Raw genomic sequence first — 23,459 nt, 5'->3', positions numbered from 1 at the left:
CCTCAAATTTAGACAACTGAACACCTTTCTTGAGGATGAAACACTTACACCCGAATACCCGGAAGTACTTGAGGTTGGGCTTGTTACCGGTGAGTATCTCATATGGGGTCTTGTTCAAGCCCTTGCGGAGGTAGAGCCGATTGGATGCATGACACGCGGTGTTGATGGCTTCGGCCCAAAAGTTGTATGGAGACTTGAACTCCGCCATCATGGTCCTTGCCGCATCCATCAACGTCCGGTTCTTCCTCTCCACAACACCGTTTTGTTGAGGGGTGTATGGTGCGGAATATTGATGCTTGATTCCCTCATCACTAAGGAATTCATCCAAGGTGTAGTTCTTGAACTCGGTGCCGTTGTCACTTCTTATTGTCAAGATCTTTTCATTGTGTTGACGTTGTGCTTCATTTGCAAAGTCAATGACGGTTTGTTGGGTCTCACTCTTCCTCTTGAAGAAATACACCCATGTGTACCTTGAGTAGTCATCCACAATCACCAAGCAATACTTCCTACCTCCAAGACTATCGAAGGATGGGGCCCAAAAAGATCCATGTGAAGGAGCTCCAAGGGCCTCTTTGAATAAATGATAGTCGTGGGAGGGTGAGCCTTCTCATGTAGCTTTCCTTCGATACGGGCACTGCAAGCACGATCTTTAACAAAACTAACATTCGTTAGTCCACGGACATGGTCCCCCTTGAGAAGACTTTGCAAAGATCTCATATTGACATGGGCTAAACGGCGATGCCAAAGCCATCCCACATCAACTTTAGCCATTAGGCATGTCGTGGTCTTAGTGGGTCGCTCCGAAAAGTTAATCACATATAGAGCATTCTCGACATGCCCAACAAAGGCTACTTTAAGATTCTTGCTCCACAAGAGGGCCACGGTATCGATATCAAAGAAAGTGGCAAAGCCCATGATTGCAAGTTGACGAACGGAAAGTAAATTGTATGCAAGGGACTCAACAAGCATGACCTTATCGATTGTGAGATCATGAGAGATGACCACCTTGCCAAGTCCCAATACCTTAGAGGATGAGGCGTCACCCCACTCGACATTGGTTGGCATAGATGGAACTTTGTGCACGTCCACCACCAAGTCCTTGCTTCCGGTCATATGATTTGTAGCTCCGCTATCGAGCAACCATGATCCACCACCGGAAGAAAACACCTACAAGAGATCAATGCTTGGTTTTAGGTACCAATTTTGTGATGGGTCCTTTGATGTTAGTAACAAGGGTCTTAGGAACCCAAATAGACCATTCAATATACTCATGAAGAGAACCAACAAATTTGGCATAAACATGCCCATCACTTGCACGGCATAACACATAAGAAGGATTAAAATCGCCGGCTTTGTTGGGAGGGGTGACATTGCCCTTCTTGACATTGTTCTTCTTATTCTCCTCAGGGACACTCTCTCCCTCCCTCACAAAGGGTTGCATGAGGGGAGGAGGTCGTTTGGTCTTGTCATTCTTCTTCTTGTTCTTGGAGTCGGGCACGTACCCAACCCCTTCCTTGGCCACACCTCCCTTTTGGTTGATCAAGAGATCGTTGAGGTTCTTCTTGCCTTGTATGCAAGTCGCAAGACCTCTCTCAAGTTGCTCCTTCAACTTAGCATTTTCCTCAACAAGATGTATATGCTCACAACATGGGTTAGTAGCATCTGCATTATCAATTAAAACCATATGAGGAAAAGTTGCTTTCTCCTTCGTTAGCTTCACTTGGAGTTGATCATGAGACTCCTTGAGACTAGCGTGAATACCCTTCAAGGCCTTGTGGGCCTTGTCAAGTATATCAAACTCCTCTTTGAGTCTAGCAAGATCAACTCCGAGTTTGGCCTTGTCGGAATTTAGCACACGAGAAACAATGAGGGCATGATCATAATATTTCTTTAACTTAGCATGATCAACGTTGTGTGACTCCTCAAGAGCCAAACGAAGACCACGCTCTTCCTCAAGAGCATTGGAAAGATCCGAAATCTCATCGGCATAGTCATGACTATGCCCTTCCATCTTAGAGATGGTGTCTTCGTGAGCCTCGATCATGTCATTGGCCTCACCAAGTTGTTCCAAGAGAGCAACAAAGTGCTTCTTTGATTTTCCCTTGAGTTTGCCCATAAAGGCCTCAAACTCGTTAGCCTCCACATTAGCTCCCTCAAGTTCATTAATGCTATCCGTTTGGGAAGGATGATTAATGATGGTAGTTTTGATGTTGGAGGTTACCTTGTTGGTGGCTTTAGCCATGAGGCACTTGGCGGTGATGCTCTCGTTGGGTGAGTCGAAGAGAGACACCCGTGATGTTGTTGTAATGGCAACGGAGGACATGGCAACTGACTCATCATCTTCATCATCGTCATCATCCTCATTGTACTCTTCTTGCACAACCAAAGCCTTGGGAGGAGTCTTCTTGGTGAAGTTGTTCTTGTTGGGGAACGACTTGACCTTGTCCTTTCGGATGAGTTTGCCACCATTGTCTTCCCTCTTCTCATACGGGCATTCCGCAACGAAATGACTCACGTTGCCGCAGTTGTAGCAAGTCCTTACATGTTGCTTGCCCCTTGTGCCACTCGAGTTGTTTTTGCTAAAGTTGGGCCTCGAGTTTTTCTTGCTCCAAAATTGCCTTGAAGCAAGTGCCATGTGTTCATGATATGCATACTTCGTATCTTCGGGGTTGCTCTCCTCTTCTTCCTCTTCTTCTTCTTCCATGGTGAGCTTGGCCTTCAAAGCAAGGTTAGGCTTCTTTGCCCGTTGAGAACGGAGCACCGCATTGTCGGCGGTCTTGTCCAAAATGTTCATGGCCACAAACTCATCCAACACTTCGCTTGAGGTCAAAGTGTGGAAGTCCGGTCTTTGACGAATGACGGAGGACATGGCCTTGTGGTAGGGCATCATTGCCTTGAGGAATTTGCGCTTGATCCAATTGTCATTTGTGTCCTTGCTCCCGTGATCTCGTAGTGAGACCGCGAGTTTGGTTACTCTCCGATAAAGCTCACGAGGTTCTTCATCTTCCTTCATTGCAAACTCATCGGCCTCATCTTGTACCACTTCATAGTTGGAGCGTTGAATGCTTGCGCTTCCCCGGTAGAGAGACACGACACAATGCCATGCATCTTTGGCCAAGGCGAAGGGACGAAGATGAGGTAGGTCTTTGGGTGGAATTGCATCTTGAATGATGAAGAGAGCATTCTCATTGAATTGATTGTCCGCGGCTTCTCGAGGAGTGAAGTTGTTTGGATCATGTGGATAGAAACCTTCTTCAATGATTCTCCAAATGTTAGTGTTCACATGATTTAAATGACGTTTAAATCGGTAAACCCAAGAATCAAAATCCTCATTTTTCACAATCTTAGGGGGAGGACCGGCATGATTCAAATGAGTGGAAGGAACCGGTCCACCATAAACAAGTGGTGGTTCCACATGGGCAAAGATGCCGGTGCCATTCTTGCCACTAGAAGAAGGAGCCTTTTCACTACTAGCTTCCCCCTTGTCGGGGATAGCATCCGACACCTTGTTGGCGGGATCATCCACTTTCAACGGTGCGGTGGATAGTTTAAGCCCCTCAAGAAATTTAGTAAACATGCTTTCAACTTCGGTCGTCATGGAGGTTTTCAATGTCTCCAAGGCCACATTGAACTACTCACGAGAGACCGAAGTTCCCCCATCTCCCGTAGACGAGATCGGATTCACACCGGAGTGTTCCTCCACACCGTCTACGGTATCAACCATACTCTTTGGATGGTAAAGTCCTTAATAAAGAGACGAGGCTCTGATACCAATTGAAAGGATCGATATGGTTGACTAGAGGGGGGGTGAATAGGCAACTACCAATTTTTAGCTTTTCTTTACCAAATTAAACTTTGCATCAAAGTAGGTTGTCTAGATGTGCAACTAGGTGAGCAACCTATATGATGCAATAACAACAAGCATACAAGCAAGCAAGGGTAGAAACACTAAAGAGCTTGCACAAGTAAAGGTAAGAGATAACCAAGAGTGGATCCGGTGAAGACGAGGATGTGTTACCGAAGTTCCTTCCTTTTGAGGGGAAGTACGTCTCCGTTGGAGCGGTGTGGAGGCACAGTGCTCCCCAAGAAGCCACTAGGGCCACCGTATTCTCCTCACGCCCTCACACAATGTGAGATGCCGTGATTCCACTATTAATGTCCTTGAAGGCGGCGACCGAACCTTTACAAACAAGGTTGGGGCAATCTCCACAACTTAATCGGAGGCTCCCAACAAGACCACGAAGCTTCACCACAATGGAATATGGCTCCAAGGTGACCTCAACCGTCTAGGGTGCTCAAACACCCAAGAGTAACAAGATCCGCTAGGGATGAGTGGGGGAATCGAAAATCCCTTGGTGGAAGTGTAGATCGGGGCCTTCTCAAACACTCCCGAGCAAATCAAGAAGTTTGATTGGCTAGAGAGATAGATCGGGCGAAAATGAAGCTTGGAGTATTTAATGGAGCTTGAGCAATAAATGGAGCTTGGGGGAGGAAGAGGTAGGTGAGAAGGAAGAAGGGGGCTCCCTTTTATAGTGGGGGCAACAATCCCGTTAACCCCACCAACCAGCCCCGCACAGGGCGGTACTACCGCTGAGAGGGGGCGGTACTACCGCCAGGATAGCGGTACTGCCGCCCCAGCGAGCGGTACTGCCGCGCTGAGGAGACTAGTAGGGAACAGATCCAATTCTGCGGTACTACCGCGGTGGTAGGGCGGTACTACCGCTCCAGGGACGGTACTACCGCCACTAAAACCGTGACTAGTGCCGCAAAACCCGACACGAGAAAAAGACCTCTCGAATCGAGGCGGTAGGAGCCAGACTGCCCAACGGTACTACGGCAGTGGGGTCAAGGGCGGTAGTACCACTGTGGAGCGGTACTGCCGCTTGTGACCCTTCGGCCGTAGTACCGCAGGCAGTGCGGTACTACCGCTGGGGTGAGAGAGAGAGGGAGAAGGGATCTCTCAAAGAAGCTGAGGACCAGGCGGAGGTGCCAGGCCCCCAGCGGTACTACTGCTGTGGAGCCACGGCGGTACTACCGCTGCGGAGCGGTACTGCCGCTTGTGGCTTCTCAGCGGTACTACCGCTGGGTGCACGGTACTGCCGCTTTAGACCCGGACAGGACAAGGAAGAGAGGAGAGATCTCTTCAATGGACAGGAAAAGCTCGGAGGGTGAGAAGCTGATGTGTACGTGATGATTCCACCCATGCAAAACCCCAGCGGACCCCCTCTTGATAGTACGGTGCCCTCTACGCAACTAGTCCACCGAGAAAGAAACGAAAGAGCTACACCGTCTTGAAATACACTCCGAGGGGAAGAAGGCGTCTCGTGCCAGGGGAGAATGTGTGAATCATTCAAAGCACAAGATTAGTCCGCAAACATGTTGTCATCAATCACCAAAACTACCTTGAGAGAGATATGCCGTAACACTAGGGGGGCGCGCCCCCCACCCTCGTGAGCACCTCGTTCCTTCCTTGACATGGGGTCCAAGTCCATCAGGTGTGTTTCCTTCCAAAAATAACTTCTCCAGTTGATTTCATTCCGTTTCGACTCCGTCTGATATTCCTTTTCTTCAAAACACTGAAATAGGCATAAAACAGCAAATCTGGGCCAGGCCTCCGGTTAATAGGTTAGTCCCGAAAGTAATATAAAAGTGGATAATAAAGCCCAATATTGCCCAAAACAGTAGATAATATAGCATGGAGCAATCAAAAATTATAGATACATTGGAGACATATCACATAGTCACTAGCATCACACATAATTTCAAAGGGTAAATTCCAATCAGGTGGCTGAACAATGGGTGCAGAGATCAATGCTTTCTTAAGTATTTCAAATGCTTCTACACAATCATCATCAAAAACAAATGGTATATCTTTTTGCAATAAATTAGTCAGAGGCCGAGAAATTTTTGAGAAGTCCTTAATGAACCTCCTATAAAAACCGGCATGACCAAGGAAACTTCTTATACCTTTGATGTCCTTGGGACATGGCATCTTCTCAATAGCATCAACTTTGGCTTTATCAACTTCAATACCTCCTTCAGAAATTTTATGCCCCAAGACAATACCTTCATTAACCATAAAGTGGCACTTTTCCCAATTCAAGACAAGATTAGTTTCTTCACATCTTTGCAAAACTCGATCAAGGTTGCTCAAGCAATCATCAAAAGAAGATCCATAGACGGAAAAGTCGTCCATGAAAACCTCACAAATCTTTTCACAGAAGTCAGAGAATATAGCCATCATGCATCTTTGAAAGGTAGCAGGTGCATTACATAAACCAAAAGGCATACGTCTATAAGCAAAAGTACCAAAAGGGCATGTAAAAGTAGTCTTTGATTGATCTTTGGCTGACACAGGTATTTGAGATAAACCAGAATAACCATCTAGAAAGCAAAAATGTGTATGTTTGCATAATCTTTCTAGCATTTGATCGATAAAAGGTAAGGGGTAATGATCCTTTTTAGTAGCCTTATTTAATTTGTGGAAATTAATTACCATCCTATAACCTGTAATAATTCTTTGAGGGATCAATTCATCTTTATCATTAGGAACAACAGTAATACCTCCCTTCTTAGGGACACAATGGACAGGGCTTACCCACTGACTATCAGCAACGTGATAGATTATACCTGCCTCAAGGAGCTTTAGTATTTCCTTTCTTACCACTTCTTTAATTTTAGGATTCAGCCGGCGTTGATGATCACGAACTGGTTTAGCATCTTCTTCCAAATTAATTTTATGTTGACATAGAGTGGGACTAATGCCCTTAAGATCATCAAGAGTATACCCAATAGCAGCACGGTGCTTCTTCAGAGTTTTCAATAATCTCTCTTCCTCATGCTCTGAAAGGTTAGCACTAATAATAACAGGATATATCTTTTTCTCATCAAGATAAGCATATTTAAGAGTATCAGGTAACGGTTTAAGCTCGAACACGGGATCACCCTTGGGTGGAGGAGGATCCCCTAGGATTTCAATAGGTAAATTGTTTTTCAGAATAGGTTCATGTTTAAAGAATACTTCATCTAATTCCCTTCTGTCATTCATAAACATGTCATTTTCATGGTCTAGCAAGTATTGTTCTAAAGGATCACTAGGAGGTACGGCAATAGAAGCAAGACCAATAATTTCATCCTTAGTAGGTAATTCTTCTTCATGGTGTTGTCTACTAAATTTAGAGAAATTAAATTCATGAGTCATATCATCTAAACCGATAGTAACAACATCCCTTTTGCAATCTATGGTAGCATTAACAGTGTTTAAGAAGGGTCTACCAAATATAATGGGACAAAAGCTATCTTGTGGGGAACCAAGAACAAGAAAATCGGCAGGATATTTAGTTTTCCCACACAAGAGTTCAACATCTCTAACAATTCCCATTGGTGAAATAGTATCTCTATTGGCAAGTTTAATTGTGACATCAATATCTTCTATGTCAGCAGGTGCAATATCATGCATAATTTCTTTGTATAAGGAATGAGGTATTGCGCTAGCACTAGCACCCATATCACATAAGCCATGATAACAATGATCTCCTATTTTAACAGAAATAACAGGCATTCCTACCACAGGTCTAGGTTTATCTTTAGCACAGGGTTTAGCAATTCTAGCAGTTTCATCACAGAAATAAATAAGATGCCCATCAATATTATCAGACAAGAGATATTTAACAATAGCAATATTAGGTTCAACTTTAACTTGCTCAGGAGGTGTATATGTTTTAATATTGCTTTTACGAACTACAGTTGAAGCTTTAGCATGATCCTTTATCCTAATGGGGAAAGGTGGTTTCTCAACATAAGCAGTAGGAACAATAGGATCATTATAAGTGACAATGTTTTCTTCAACTTTAATAGGTGCAGCTACTTTTGCTTCTATGGGAGGATGGTATTTAAACCACTTATCCTTGGGGAGATCAACATAAGTAGCAAAAGATTCACAGAAATAAGCTACTATCTCAGAGTCAAGTCCATATTTAATGCTAAATTTATGAAAAATATTGGTATCCATAAAAGATTTAACACAATCAAAACTAGGTGTCATACATGACTCCTTACCTTTGTCGAGGTCCCAATCTTCAGAGTTGCGTTTAATTCTTTCCAATAAATCCCATTTGAATTCAATAGTCTTCATCATAAAAGAGCCAGCACAAGAAGTATCAAGCATGTTGCGATTGTTATCAGAAAGCCGAGCATAAAAATTTTGAATAATCATTTCTCTTGAGAGTTCATGATTGGGGCATGAATATAACATTGATTTAAGCCTCCCCCAAGCTTGAGTGATGTTTTCTCCTTCGCGAGGCCAAAAATTATATATGTAATTGCGATCACGATGAACAAGATGCATAGGATAAAACTTCTGATGAAATTCCAATTTCAATCGTTTGTAATTCCAAGACCCCATATCATCACATAGCCTATACCATGTCGATGCATCTCCCTTCAAAGATAAAGGGAAGTCCTTCTTCTTAACAACATCTCCGGGTACACCTGCAAGCTTAAATAATCCACAAACTTCATCCACATATATTAGATGCTCGTCGGAATGTTTTGTTCCATCACCTAAAAAAGGATTAGCTAGCAGTTTTTCTATCATACCCGAAGGAATTTCAAAGCAGACATTTTCATTTTTATTTTTAGTAGGTTCAGTAGGTTGAGGAGCAAATATTTGCTCTACAGGTCGGTGTGAAGATACCCGGAACAAGCCCCTCGGAGGATTACTTTCCATAGTAACAAGTGACAGTAAATTTCAGCACACTATATAAATTTTTCCTTACCAAATTCCACCTACCAAAGGTGCTTCGCTCCCCAGCAACGACGCCAGAAAAGAGTCTTGATGACCCACAAGTATAGGGGATCTATCGTAGTCGTTTCGATAAGTAAGAGTGTCGAACCCAACGAGGAGCAGAAGGAAATGATAAGCGGTTTCCAGCAAGGTATTCTCTGCAAGTACTGAAATAAGTGGTGACAGATAGTTTTGTGATAGGATAATTTGTAACGAGCAACAAGTAACAAAAGTAAATAAAGTGCAGCAAGGTGGCCCAATCCTTTTTGTAGCAAAGGACAAGCCTGGACAAACTCTTATATAGAGAAAAGCGCTCCCGAGGACACATGGGAATATCGTCAAGCTAGTTTTCATCACGTTCATATGATTCACGTTCGGTACTTTGATAATTTGGTATGTGGGTGGACCGGTGCTTGGGTACTGCCCTTACTTGGACAAGCATCCCACTTATGATTAACCTATATTGCAAGCATCCACAACTACAAAAAAAGTATTAAGGTAAACCTAACCATAGCATGAAACATATGGATCCAAATCAGCCCCTTACGAAGCAACGCATAAACTAGGGTTTAAGCTTCTGTCACTCTAGCAACCCGTCATCTACTTATTACTTCCCAATGCCTTCCTCTAGGCCCAAATAATGGTGAAGTGTCATGTAGTCGACGTTCACATAACACCACTAGAGGAGAGACAACATACATCTCATCGAAATATCGAACGAATACCAAATTCACATGACTACTAATAGCAAGACTTCTCCCATGTCCTCAGGAACAAAAGTAACTACTCACAAAGCATAAACATGTTCATAATCAGAGGGGTATTAATATGCATATAGGATCTGAACATATGATCTTCCACCAATTAAACCAACTAGCATCAACTACAAGGAGTAATTAACACTACTAGCAACCTACTAGCACCAATCCCGGACTTGGAGACAAGAATTGGATATAAGAGATGAACTAGGGTTTTGAGAGGAGATGGTTCTGATGAAGATGTTGATGGAGATTGTCCTCTCCTGATGAGAGGAGCGTTGGTGATGACGATGGCGATGATTTCCCCCTCCGGGAGGGAAGTTTCCCCGGCAGAACAGCTCCGCTAGAGCCCTAGATTGGTTCCGCCTCGTGGTGGCGGAGTTTCATCTGAGAAGATGGCTTGTTATATTTTCCCCGTCAAAAGACTTCATATAGCAGAAGATGGCCACCGGAGGGCCACCAGGGGGCCCACGAGGTAGGGGGCGCGCCCAGGGGGTAGGGCGCGCCCCCACCCTCGTGGGCAGGGTGTGGCCTCCTGGTGAAGTTCTTGCTCTCAGTATTTTATATATATTTGGAAAACGTCTTCCGTGAAGTTTCAGGACTTTTGGAGCTGTGCAGAATAGGTCTCTAATATTTGCTCATTTTCTAGCCCAGAATCCCAGCTGCCGGCATTCTCCCTCTTTATGTAAACCTTGTAAAATAAGAGAGAATAGGCATAAGTATTGTGACATAATGTGTAATAACAGCTCATAATGCAATAAATATCGATATAAAAGCATGATGCAAAATGGACGTATCAGCGCGCGGCCTGCCCTAGGCCAGCCCTCTCTCTCTCCACGAAGGCCCACTATTTCTCCCGGGGGGTTCCGGTAACCCTCGGGCACTCCGGTTTTCTTCGAAACCACTCAGAACACTTCCGGTGTCCAATATAGTCATCCAATATATCGATCTTTACGTCTCGACCATTTCAAGACTCCTCATCATGTCCATGATCATATTCGGGACTCAGAACTACCTTTGGTACATCAAAACACAAAAACTCATAATACCGATTGTCACCGGACTTTAAGCGTGCGGACCCTACGGGTTCGAGAACTATGTAGACATGACCGAGACACGTGTCCGGTCAATAACCTAGCGGAACCTGGATGCTTAAATTGGCTCCCACATATTCTACGAAGATCTTTATCGGTCAAACCGCATAACAACATACATTGTTCCCTTTGTCATCGATATGTTACTTGCCCGAGATTCGATCGTTGGTATCTCAATACCTAGTTCAATCTCGTTACCGACAAGTCTCTTTACTTGTTCTGTAATACATCATATAGCAACTAACCCATTAGTTAGAATGCCTGCAAGGCTTATAGTGATATGCATTACCGAGTGGGCCCAGAGATACCTCTCCGACAATCGGAGTGACAAATCCTAATCTTGATCTATGCCAACTCAACAAGTACCATCGGAGACACCTGTAGAGCACCTTTATAATCACCCAGTTACGTTGTGACGTTTGGTAGCGCACAAAGTGTTCCTCCGGTAATCGGGAGTTGCATAACCTCACAGTCATAGGAACATGTATGAGTCATGAAGAAAGCAATAGCAGTAAACTAAACGATCAAGTGCTAAGCTAACGGAATGGGTCAAGTCAATCACATCATTCTCCTAATGATGTGATCCCGTTAATCAAATGACAACTCATGTCTATGGTTAGGAAACTTAACCATCTTTGATTAATGAGCTAGTCAAGTAGAGGCATACTAGTGACACTCTGTTTGTCTATGTATTCACACATGTACTAAGTTTCCGGTTAATACAGTTCTAGCATGAATAATAGACATTTATCATGATATGAGGAAATAAATAATAACTTTATTATTGCCTCTAGGGAATATTTCCTTCACTTAGGGCGCACTATCTTTTTTCCCTATAGGTATTTTATTTTTTTCTTTAGCCCAATGACTTAAATAGATTCCACTGGCCTCCCAATAATATTGCAACCCTTTACAATTTATATTTTTGTCCCGTAAAACAATTTCCACCTATAAATGATTTCCCGGTATTACCGGTACTCCTCAAAACACTTCCAGTAACCCCGAAACCCTACCGGTTTCTCTCAAAACTATTTTTTATTCCTGAAACTATTTCGAGAATATTTTCTCATATTCCTCACTCAACTAAAACTCAACAGATCATAATTCCCTTAAGCGTGTGACCATGTAGGTTCGGTAAAACATAGACATGAATGAAAACACCTTTCTTTCAATGATCAATAACAGAACCGTGGACATCCATATTTATCCTTATGTTTACACGAATGATATTCGATTGAACCTTTGGTTATCATTTCCTATTCCTTTTCGTCACGATATGTTACAAAACCTGAGGTGAGATATATCGGTATCCCCGTGAGTCATTCACATGCTCACTATATTGGTCTCCTCGTTACTGTTTTTGTTCTTTCTTGTTGTCATGTTTTGGCATCCGTGTGAGCTAGTCACCTGTGTCTGGCCATACGATGATGGATGGCATCACACTGAGAGGGCCTTAAGAATATCTTTCCATCGTTAGAGAAGCAAATCCCACTCTTTAGCTATCTTGCCCCATGTCATACTTTCTGATGAACCTGTAAGTTGTCATTATGATCACAGTGTTACAGATGATGTTGGAGCAACCCCAAAGTCTATCGTCCGGTATGAAATGACTCGATACTCCCATGGTCTAAGGAACTAGGCATACTTTAACTCTCTCGTGTTATAAATTGTAGACTCGACGATAACATCTCTAAGCATAACAAACAACTTGGGTCAATTCAGTATGAGCGTTCTTCTAACATCATACTTTCAATGTTGTCGACATCCTTCTTTCATTAAACAAATTCCTATGACTAGGAAAACATAATCATCATACAACACTTGAGCTAGTCCTAGAGGCAATAATAGGAATCAACTTTACCATTCTTGGATATTTCTACTCATAATAAGGCTCTACTAATTAATCACCTACACAAGTTCTTTAACTATGAAATTTTTCCATGGATAAAGATGATGTGGGAATAATACTCCCTCCATTTTTATTTACTCTATATATTAGATTTGACTAAAGTCAAACTTTGTAAAATTTGACCAACTTTATAGAAAACAATATAAACATTTACCATAACAAATCTATATGATGTGAAAGTACATTCAATAATGAATCTAATGGTATTTATTTGTTATTGTATATGTTAATATTTTTGTCTATATACTTTGTCAAAGTTTACAAAACTTGACTTTGACCAAAGCTAATACGCGGGGTAAAGAAAAACGAAGGGAGTATTATTCTGTTGCACCATCCCATGGAAGGATAGCTGGATAATTTTTGGTGGAAATCAGTTCTAAATCCGTCGCCTATATACAAACAAGTTGCAACCTGTCAAGCAAGAAAAGTAAATACAATGATATTCTAGGAAGATAGATGGCTAGATCATAGCCTTCAAGCTAGATTTTTGAAACCCCTCTCCTTTACAACAATTAATGAGCATGTCTCTCTTCAAAGTGTTATGGAAATTGATAACTTGGAAGAAGTACTTCACAGGCTCATCAACAATTCATGCAACTATGAATCACTATTCTTTCAAGTCAAGATGTGGTTCAGAATGATAAGTGGAGCTAACCATGGAACACATCAAGCTACTCTGCAGTGAATATGTACAAATTCTTAAGAGGTGGGGTGATGCTCACATTCTATTTATAAAACTCTAGAAATGTGCTTCACATCTGACATAAATATGTTGGGTGTTGTTACATGCCATAATTAACAGTTTAACACTAGGAAGTTCTTAGCAGAAAATCTTTTCACCTGCAAGGTTACAACTGTGCCATCTGCAATAATGGGCAAGATGAAACCCTTCTCCTCCTCTTCCGAGATTGCACTTTTTCTCAAAAAATTGCCACAGAATCATTCCCAAAAAGAATAGATGAATATCTTTCTTTGATGAGGTGCGTCTTGTTGTGCAAGCTCTACCTAATGATATTGCTCTAGACACTATAATCATGGCATGTTGCCTGCTGGAGCATCTGGACTCAAAAGAATGACAAGGATTTCCGCAATGTCGCCTCTCATGTTCAAGGGTGGTGCAACATTCTCAAAGAATGCCTCAAGACCACAATTGCATGAGAGAAAATCAACACAATGATGCCGCTCTCTCGTAAGAGTGGTTGGGTAACCCCCAAGTGTAAGGGTGTAGTACACTAACAATAAGAGTGGTCGGGTAATCCCAACTGTCGGCGGCCTTGGGCGCACCCTCGGTCCACCAGTCATGGACCGCTAGATGGGTCGCCCAGACCCGGCTATTTGGGCAGATCGGACGGTGCAGAGATGCCCTGAGAGGCCCTACGACACGCCACTTGGAAACAAACGACTCGGAGATGTTCTTTGCCCTCGACGAGCATCAAGAGGCGGGTACTCCAACATCCTCTATAAGAGTAATTATTCAACGTGCAGCATGCAAGCCCAACAAAACAATTGTCATTGCCAGGACTACTATCTCGGTTGCACATTGTGTCCTACTAACCTTGAAAGCTCCTTTGACCGACAAGTAGACCTTTGGATCCCATTTCGAAGCCCATGAATCTTTCGTCTCTTCATATACCGACATCCGTAGGATCATCTTCACATCAATTGCCTACAAAACATCGCAAAACGGGTTTCTCATCCTATCTTTATATCAAGAGGCCAAGTTCAAAAAGGCAGATGAAAAATTTAGGTTGCATGGGTGTGTTGCATTATTTTGGTTTTATTCTAGACTCGTTGATGATATTAGTAGTGTAAAAGGTAAAGTTTGTATCGACTATGAGACGTTTTTGATGATTCCATCATTTGTGCGTTTTTGTTTTCGTTTCGTTCCTGGAGCTTTTCGTTGCAGTCAGTCCTGAGATGGCACCAATTGATCATCGTGACCGAGTCGAATGGATCGCACCCGGACGGGTCCGACCCAGACACCGGCCCGTCTCGTTTCTTTCTTGCGTGCGAGGCCATAGCAAGCCGCCGCAGACAGAGCCAATAGCCAGCACGCACCGTCGCCTCCCGCTCCACATCTCGCTCGCTCGCTCACCGCGGAAGCCGCCTGCTAGGGTTCGATCCCCGCCATGGACGCCGCCTCGCTCATGGGCCCCTCCTCCGCCGACGCGCCCACCGACGGGGAGCACCGGATGGGCACCACCATCGTGGGCGTCTGCTACGACGGCGGCGTCGTGCTCGCCGCCGACTCCAGGACCAGCACCGGTACGCCCCCCGCCCCGATCCCTTGATGCGCCCCGTGGATCCAGCAGCAGCGGCTAGGTCAGGGTTGGAGATGGCGCGTCGGGCGTCCGATTCCGCCGTGAGGGAAGAACCGAATCGAGGGATGCGGCTGGTGCCGCTGGCCATGTTGTTAACATATTATACGATACGAGACGCCCCTCCTAATTCAGTGTTTTCCCCCTTGGTATTCTAGTTGCGAGATCAGGGGAAACCCTGGATTATTATTAGATAGAGGCAGACAAACCCAGGATTTGCTATGATAGTTATTGTTACTGGGTCCTGCAGTGCTGTGTCTTGTCAAGTCTGAAACCTTCTACCACTGTCACAAATGTTCCCAACGACTTACTGGAGAACATGGCTCCCCTGAGGTGTTAGTTACTACAGTGCTATCTCCTTAGCGTTGCAAAGCCTTGCTGTGTATGTTTGAATTCAATAAATAAATGAAGCCGACATTTGATCTGTTTTTCTCTCTGCATTTTTATTTGCTTCGCTTAATGTCCGTTTGCTGCCTCACAGGAATGTATGTCGCAAACCGTGCTTCGGACAAGATTAGTCAGCTGACTGATAATGTCTACGTCTGCCGCTCTGGATCTGTAAGTGCTTATAAATCATGCTCAAGATCAGGCACATTCCATGTTGTTATCCAGTGTTACTGTGACATTTAGATGGTTGGGTAGGCACCATTGAGTAGTCAATTTCATAAGTTAAAAAAAAATCTTACTTTCATATCTTCACTATTCCCTAAATTTATGATTATGGTATGTTTAATTATTATTTTTTGCACTGAAAGGTATGTGTAATTGCTGGTGTTGATAATAAACTCAACAAAATAAAAGCTTGCAATACAAGATTTTGTGTTTTGCTTTCGCGTGCAATCATTTTGTTGTTGCCTACCATTTGCTTGTCTTGTGGAAGAGTGGAAATCTTGAGTCCTCACAACATCTTCAGTGTTCATCGTCTGCTGCCTTTATGTTTGCTAGTCCGATATCCTATTTTCTGTTCATATGTGCTGTATGTCTCATGTTAGCATGCTTCTCATTATCTTGCAGGCTGCTGACACACAAATTATTTCGGATTATGTACGTTATTTTCTCCACCAGCACACGTAAGTACTTTGTGCAAAACGCTTTTTAGCTTCTCATGATTCTATTATCTTTCTTCATTATTCCCTAAATTGTATGGAACCTAGATCCCATTGGTCATGATCATGGCCAATTAAGTATTTGATTTGGAAGTTGTTGCTGAATTTGTCCTTCATCATGTACAGAATCCAGCTTGGGCAACCAGCTACCGTGAAAGTTGCATCCAACTTAGTTAGGTTATTGGCCTATCAGAACAAGGTATAGCTTCTCTAGCCTTCGAGATAACAAGAGATGGTGCTTAATGTTTGTTTACCTTCATGATACACATGTCATTCCATTTCTTATTTTTTTTTATCAATGGCCAGAGCATGTTGCAAGCTGGAATGATAGTTGGTGGATGGGACAAATACGAGGGAGGCCAAATTTACTCGGTTCCTCTTGGTGGAACGATTCTGAGGCAACCATTCGCAATTGGAGGTTAGTTTCCCCAATAGTAGAAGTGCATCATTCCTTACCTATACTTGAGTAGTTGAGTCGACATCTTTTAGTAGCTTCTAGGGCTCTTTTGCAACAAACCTTGTGCACTCTGGCAAGCTTGTACTCACTTAGTCGTTTGCGGTTTGCAAAACATACTGGGATGTTAACCACACTTCTTATCCTGGTTGAGTGCAATCTGGCTCTGTCGAGTGCTGAGAAACAATGAGCATGCTGTTATGCTAATTCGGCTTTAGTGTATGATATACCAGGTGCACGTTCTCACACTTTATGTTATCGCTGGGCTTTTCAGGATCTGGTTCCAGTTACCTGTATGGATTGATGGATCATGAATGGAAAGAGGGTATGACCCAGGAAGAAGCTGAGGTACGGCATTTAGTTTCTTCTGAGGAACTAGAAAGAATTAGGAGATCTTTTCTGCCAAAAAAGGAGTGATAGGACATAGTTTATTTAATGCATGAGGCTCAGTCCAGTCTGAAGCTATGTTCAGTTCCCATATTGCTTCTATTCGCTGCTTATTTTGTAGCTGTGACACAAAATGGTTTTCTTATTTCCTTGAAGTAGAATGAAGTTTTTTGATGGCTTTTCTGTCAATTTGCCTCATCGTTGACATTGCGAGAATAGATTGTAATATTAATTACATAGTCCTGATTTTTTTTTTGATTCCCATTACATAGTCCTGAATTGTATGGCTGAACCATCATTTCTCATTAGTCTAAGCTTTGAGTCATTGCAGCGCATCTCCTAACATGTTCTTCCTTGTCCTGATCTCAACAGAAGTTTGTGGTGAAGGTGGTTTCCCTTGCTATTGCTCGTGATGGTGCTAGTGGAGGGGTTGTTCGCACTGTTACTGTAAGTGTTCTTTTCATACAGATTTCATTCTTTGTTTCTTTTGGTTGAGAAATAGACAGCATTATGGAAACTTGGACTTGCTTATTTGAATTGACTTTATTTTGCAACATAAGGATGATGCAACCTCTCTTGTGATGGCTTCATTAACCAAGATGAGATACCAGTCAAAATTAAAACCAATATCTAACAGTCTCCTGTGATGGTTTTAAAATGAGATGAGTAAACTTATAAAACAGCACCAACTTTCGTAGCCTTGATTTTCTGAACTTGTCTAGATTTGGTTGTGCTTAAAATGTCAATTGGAATAGGGTGGCACACCTTTTCCTCTGTTGGATCTGTTGTCATCTTGTCTTAACCCCCCTTCTTTTTGTTGAAAAGTCATGTTTGTTTTGCAAACTGTGCCTCGGGTAATCTTAGCAGCTTGTCGAAATATGCCTCCTTGTTAAAATTGGAGGTTGCATCAACCTGTTGCTTAATAACTGCTCTTTGTTTTCCCAAAGACTTTGTCTACCTAGTTAGATGTACTGATTTGAGAATTCTTGCACAGATTAACGAGGCGGGTGTTAAGAGGAGCTTCCACCCTGGTGACAAACTGCCACTCTGGCATGAAGAGATGGAGCCCCAAAACTCTCTCCTCGACATTCTCGCAGCTGGGAGCTCTGATGCGATGGTCCAGTGAAATCCCTATTGTACTGATGACTTGTTCTAGATGTGAGCCGAACGTTGCTTGGAATAGATTCTGTTGACACCAGCTTGTTTTCCACCTTGTTATTACAACTTAAAATAGTTTTGGTGTTCACGTGTCTATGAATCATCTTGATGGATCTGTGCCTTGCGGTGCAACTCGACTATGGCATATGCTTGTGCCAACACAGCTACGTCTTGCTCAACGAAATGCAACCTGTCATTGCTTGCTGAAGATGTACCTGCGAAAACTAGACGCTGAAAATTATACTGGCCGGTGTAGTAGTGGATAGTGTCGCTGGAAAGAAAAGAAAAATTCTAGAACCGCAGAGAGCAATATGGCTTACTTTGGAGACTTAAAAAATTTGTGTGACTTATTTAACATGTCTGTAGAAACGCTAAAAATAAAATAGACTAATTGGACCCAGGTTTTTGACCACCCCGATGAAGATACAAAGCAGATTTTCTTTCAAGAACTGTCAGCACCCAGGTTTTGGATTAATCAAAACAAACCAACTCCCCTCTGCCTGGCTGGTAGTGCAAAGTATGTCTGGTTTGTTCCTGCAGATGCAACGCGCGCGCGCGTGTGTAATTCAATGGTACTGATGTTTCTACGTGGATTAATTCTTTTTCTTTTTGACGTGACGTGGATTAATTCTTGTGCTTATAACTTGTCAAGGGCCATACTATGGAAGCAGTCGTAACTCGTAAGTACTCATACTTCTCTGGAACCTTGATGTTTGTGGTGAAGGTGGTCTCCCTTGATATTGGTCGTCTCCTGATGGCGCGTCACTGTAGAGTGTCCCTTATACTCTGTTTTTTTACTAGCACATATGCCCGTGCGTTGCGACAGGAGTTATTTTTTTGCGAGAAGCAACGAAAATAATTGACGTGCCATCCAAAAAATGATCTCCACAATGATAGGCGACAGAGCAAGGAGTTATGATCTTTACACGACAAAGCAAGGACTTATGATCTACACACTGAACATGTTTGACACGGGAAATCTTGATAGTGGTGGGGTTGGTCGGTGTGGTGGCGAGTACCCAACTCATGCCTTTTTCCTCTGGGTCTGCCTCCATCTTAGGGTTTTGGCTGCCTCCTCATTTGGTGGCTACGCGGCGACCTTCGGGACATGGTTGCTTCGACCGCTCTATCCTACTACAGCGTAACCATGTGGATTGTTAATCACAACACATAAATCCCATTTCATTAGCATAATCAGGCATGAATGTCCCTTTTTTTGATGGTTTATTCTCTTTAATTATTTTAGTGCTCAAGTGTCCATAATTTTGCTATAATTAAAGCCAAACAACATATTCTCTTACAATAGCCAGCGCAAATATTTAATAAAATACTATAGCATCAGATTAGAAATACTTTTTATTTTTTAACATTGAAAAAAATGAATTGGCGAATATTCTTGGAAACGTGAACAATTTTTTAAATCCCGAATAATTTTCAAAAATGTGAACAATTGTTTTTTTTGAAAATTCCAATATTTTTGGAAAAAACACGAACAAAACTAGAAACATTAATAGTTTTTGGAATTCACAAACAATATTTTGGAAACATGAAAATTTTATAAAAATACAAATATTGTTGAATTTTTTTAAAGGGTAACATTCAAACCAATTTTAGAAAATGTTTTCTCAGAAGAAAATATTATTTTAGATTTGTGAACATTTCACTAAAACAAGAATATTTTAAAATATGAAACATTTTATAAAATGTAATTTTTGTAATAAAATCTCGAAGAATTTTTAAAAAACGCAATTTTTTTTTAAAAAATGATAAAATTTCGAAACAGCAATTCTGGAAATGTTCCGAACATTTTTCATATCAGGAACAAAAAATTTGAATTCTGACCATTTTTTGAATATCTGAACAAAAAATCGAAATTATGAATATTTTCGTAATTTTTTACTTGACAGAAAAAAATAAAGAAGGAAAAAGAAATATAAAAGGGAAAGAGAAAGGAAAAAAAGAAAAGTAGAAATAGAACATCGAAACAATGAAAATGGGCCAGCCCAGTCTTCGGCGCCCTGTGGGCAGCTTCCAGTATTTATCGCTTCATGCGACAAATAAGGTCTTCTTAACTAAGTCGAGAATAATAAGTGGGCTGGCTTCGTTGGGCCGGACCGCGCACGGCCCAATTATGGAATTCTAGACCAACCTTTTTTCTTTTCTAGCGGATAGACACACAAAAGTTTCGTACCACCTTGGATAGAAAAAAAAATCGATGATGAATGGATGAAAAATTTGAAGAAATACACCTTGCTTATTAGTAGGTATAGATTTTGCCGCTTGATGCTATGTTCTTTTGGTTCCCAAGTACACAATGGACCAGCTTGGGCTTGCTAATTTGAACGGACCCGTTCTACAATGAGTAAAATGCATTACGGGTCACTAAACCTATCCATCATAGTCACTTTGGTCATTGTATTAAAAGAATGACATGTTACCGCAATTGTACTTTGCTCCAACGAACTCATACGGTTACTGGCTACATTTTTCGCTTTTGTATGTATTTTGCCACCATGGCACTTTTTGACCGGTCCACTTGTGCACATAGGAGATACGTGTTAGTGGGCCATTTACATGTTTTTTTGTTTGCAAACTTGCGTCAGTACACCCCTCCCTCCTCTGATTCGGGGCCAAATTCCCCACTCGTTTGAAAGAATCCTATGTCTCTCCACTGTCCACCCCACCCATCAGTGTCGCCGCTCTCTACCGTCTGCCGACGCCTCTCTCTTGCGCGCCATGTCTTGGAGTTGCTCCCGCTCTGCTCCGGCCGCCGCGCCCCTCAACCCCTATGTATAGATTACCCTAATGTCACGATAATCCGCAAGTTGGATACCAAAACATATATCAAGTGAATCAGTAGAACACCCTATTGTGACCATGGGTATCCATATGCAAGACATGCATCAAGTGTTCGCAAATCCAAAAAGTATTCAATCTGATAATAGTGAAACCGCAAAGGTAAAAAACTCAATTAATCACAGCAAGATAGAGAGGAAGAAACACTATATGATCCAACTATATTAAGAAAGCTCGTGATACATCAAAATCATGACAAATAAAGAACACGAGAGAGAGAGGGGGGGGGAGAGAGAGAACAAAGACATATCTACTGGTACATAACCTCAGCCCCGAGGGTGAACTACTCCCTCCTCGTTATGGTGGCCACCGGGATGATGAAGATGACCTCTGGTGATGATTTCCCCCTCCGACAGGGTACCAGAGAAGGCTTTCAGATGAGATCGCCTCAGTACAGAGGCTTGCGACGGCGGAGTTGAAGTTCTAAGTTAACTTTCGGGGGTTTCTGAATTTATATAATTTTTCAGCGTTGGAATCACGCAAAGAGGTGCCACAGGGGGCAAAATGTGCCTTGTGGGACCCTGTGGGTCTTCTGGTACTCCCCCGAAGCCTTCTAGGTCCATTTCCCTCTAGAAAAAATCGTCAAAAAGTTTTGCTGCAATTGGAATTCATTTGATATGGATTTTTTGGAAAACAACAAAAAACAATCAGAAATTGGAACTAGCGCTGGACACTAGGTCAATATGTTAGTCCATGAAAATCATATAGAAGTCATACACAAGTGCACCAAAACCATATGAAATTACTGTAAACATGGCATGTATACTTCATAAATTATAGATACGTTGGAGATGTATCACGACGTCACAAGCATCATGCGTGCCTCAGTGAGCTTGCCGGTCGCAGCCGCATAGTCACCCGCCTCAATGGCTTCAGCACACTTGTGGAGGATGTGGATGAGGTAGAGCGCGATGTTCTCCGCTTCCTGGCGCCTCCTCGCCACCGCCTCCGCAACGGCCGGCAGGTGATGTCTACTATGCAACGTAATTCTTGTAGACTCGTGTTGGGCCTTCAAGCGCAGAGTTTTATAGGACAGTAGCAATTTTCCCTCAAGTGGATGACCTAAGATTTATCAATTCGTGGGAGGTGTAGGATGAAGATAGTCCCTCTCAAACAATCCTGCAACCAAATAATAAAAAGTTTCTTGTGTCCCCAACACACCAAATACAATGGTATATTGTATAGGTGCACTAGTTCGGCGAAGAGATGGTGATACAAGTGTAGTAATGATAGTAGATATTTATTTTTGTAATAGTAACAATAAAAAATAGCAAGGTAGCAATTGATAAAATAGAGTACAAACGGTATTCCAATACTTGAAAATGAGGCCCGGGGTCCGTACTTTCGCTAGTGCAATCTCTCAACAATGCTAATATAATTGGATCATATGACCATCCCTCAACGTGCGACGAAGAATCACTCTAAAGTTCTTATCTAGCGGAGAACAGAAGAAGAAATTGTTTGTAGCTAGGGTATGAAACCACCTCAAAGTTATTATTTCCGATCAATCCATCCAAGAGTTCATACTAAAATAAACACAAGTTATCCTTTCCGATCAATCTATCTAAGAGTTCGTAATAAAATGGCACCATATGATACACATCAACCAACTCCAATGCCACCTAGATACTCCATTGTCACCTCGAGTATCCGTGAGTTGATTATGCGATATGCATCAAACAATTTCAGTTTCATAATACTCAATCCAACACAAAGAACCTCCAAGAGTGCCCCAAGATTTCTACCAGAGAAACAAGGACGAGAACGTGCATCAATCCCTATGCATAGATTACCCCAATATCACCTCGAGAATCCACGAGTTGAATGCCAAAACACATCAAGGGAATCAATATGATACCCCATTGTCACCACGGGTATTCATAGCAAGGCATACATCAAGTGCTCTTAAATCCATAAAAGTATTCAATCCGATAACAACGAAATCTCAAAGGGAAAACTCAATTCATCACAATAAGATAGAGAAGGAGAAACACCATATGATCCAACTATATTAACAAAGCTCGCGATACATGATTGTGCCAAATCAAGAACGAGAGAGAGAGAGAGATTAAACACACAGCTACTGGTACAAACCCCCAACCCCGAGGGTGGACTACTCCCTCCTCATCATGGTGGCCGCCGGGATGATGAAGATGTCCTCCGGTGACGATTTCCCCCACCGACAGAGTGCCAGAACAGGGTCCAGATTGTTTTTTCATGGCTACAAAGGCTTGCGGCAGTGGAACTTCTGATCCAGGGTTATTTTTGGGAGTTTCTATATTTATAGGATTTCTTGGCATCGGTTGCACGCTGAGATGGGCCACGGGGGCCCCACCACCCACCAGGGCGCGCCAGGGGGGAGGGGGGCTGGCGCGCTCTGGTGTCTTGTGGGCAGCAGGCCCCTCCACCGGTGGTTCTTTGCTCCATTATTTCTCTTTCCTTCCAAAAACAATCGTCAAAAAGTTTCGTCCAATTCTGAGAACTTTTATTTCTGCACAAAAAAAGAACACCACAGTAGTTCTGCTGAAAACAGTGTCAGTCCAGGTTAGTTCCATTTAAATCATATAAAATTGCACCCAAACCATATAAATTTGTTGTAAACATGGCATGAATACTTCATAAATTATAGATACG

At 42.5% G+C, this 23,459-nt stretch overlaps 1 protein-coding gene across 1 annotated transcript; it reads left to right on the top strand.

Annotated features, from left to right (window-relative positions):
* The first annotated feature begins 14,541 nt into the window (after positions 1 to 14,541).
* LOC125530525 (proteasome subunit beta type-6) lies at positions 14,542 to 18,065 on the top strand. The gene is made up of 8 exons (XM_048694911.1): positions 14,542 to 14,811; positions 15,346 to 15,422; positions 15,879 to 15,934; positions 16,097 to 16,169; positions 16,277 to 16,388; positions 16,699 to 16,772; positions 17,184 to 17,258; positions 17,806 to 18,065. Exons 1-8 carry the CDS (start codon positions 14,676 to 14,678, stop codon positions 17,935 to 17,937), a joined length of 735 nt encoding a protein of 244 aa, XP_048550868.1. The 5' UTR covers positions 14,542 to 14,675; the 3' UTR covers positions 17,938 to 18,065.
* The last annotated feature ends 5,394 nt before the right edge of the window (positions 18,066 to 23,459 follow it).

This window comes from Triticum urartu, chromosome 1 (genome assembly GCF_003073215.2).
Source record: "Triticum urartu cultivar G1812 chromosome 1, Tu2.1, whole genome shotgun sequence".
Taxonomy (NCBI): Eukaryota; Viridiplantae; Streptophyta; class Magnoliopsida; order Poales; family Poaceae; genus Triticum; species Triticum urartu.
Note: the sequence above shows the minus strand (reverse complement) of the source record. Positions and strands in the feature narration are given on the sequence as shown.